The 544-nt window shown below is 70.2% G+C and overlaps 1 protein-coding gene across 1 annotated transcript in view; it reads right to left on the bottom strand.

Moving 5' to 3' along the window:
- The window catches only part of Fam234b (family with sequence similarity 234 member B), a 57,866-nt gene extending 57,559 nt beyond the window's left edge, over positions 1 to 307 (bottom strand). Inside the window, exon 1 of the mRNA XM_012513578.2 lies at positions 195 to 307. Coding sequence (XP_012369032.2) covers positions 195 to 231 — 37 coding nt within the window. The 5' untranslated portion in view covers positions 232 to 307. The remainder of the gene's footprint in view (positions 1 to 194) is intronic.
- Between the last annotated feature and the right edge of the window lie 237 nt (positions 308 to 544).

Genomic DNA, 544 nt, shown 5'->3' with positions numbered 1-544 from the left:
GCCTCGCCGCGCCCCTCCCGCCACCTGGCGGCGCCCCGACCCCATCCGGGGCGCTGCACTCCGCTCGCTTCGGGGCGCCCGAAGCCCTCCGGGTTTGGGGACAGTCCCGGGCCAGCCTCGCCCCCGGACCCCCGCCTCCCGCGCAGCCCAGTCCCCGGCGAGGGCAGGGTGGTCGCACAGCTGCGACTCCTTACCCGGGAGCTTGAGCGCCCTGGACAGCACTGTCGCCATGGCGGAGGCCCCGGTGCGCCTGCGCGCGCCGCGTCCTGCCGGGAAGTGTAGTTCGCGGCCCGGCTGCGCGGGGGCTGCGGCCGGGGAAGGTGGGACCCGCGCCCCAGCCAGGCGGGAGGAGGAGCAGGGCTGCAGCGCAGATCACCCAGCGAGACACCTCCCACTTGAAGCCTCGTTTGCCTCATCCGTGTATGCAGACAACAATAACCACCTCCTACCTAGGCTTGCGGAGAGACTGCAGGGAGATAGCAGATACTTATAGAGGCGCGGGTTGTGAAATGTGCGTGGGCTTTGGGGTTGAACGACTGGATTT

Source organism: Octodon degus, unplaced genomic scaffold, assembly GCF_000260255.1.
Source record: "Octodon degus isolate 3935 unplaced genomic scaffold, OctDeg1.0 scaffold00012, whole genome shotgun sequence".
NCBI classification, from domain to species: domain Eukaryota; kingdom Metazoa; phylum Chordata; class Mammalia; order Rodentia; family Octodontidae; genus Octodon; species Octodon degus.
Note: the sequence above shows the minus strand (reverse complement) of the source record. Positions and strands in the feature narration are given on the sequence as shown.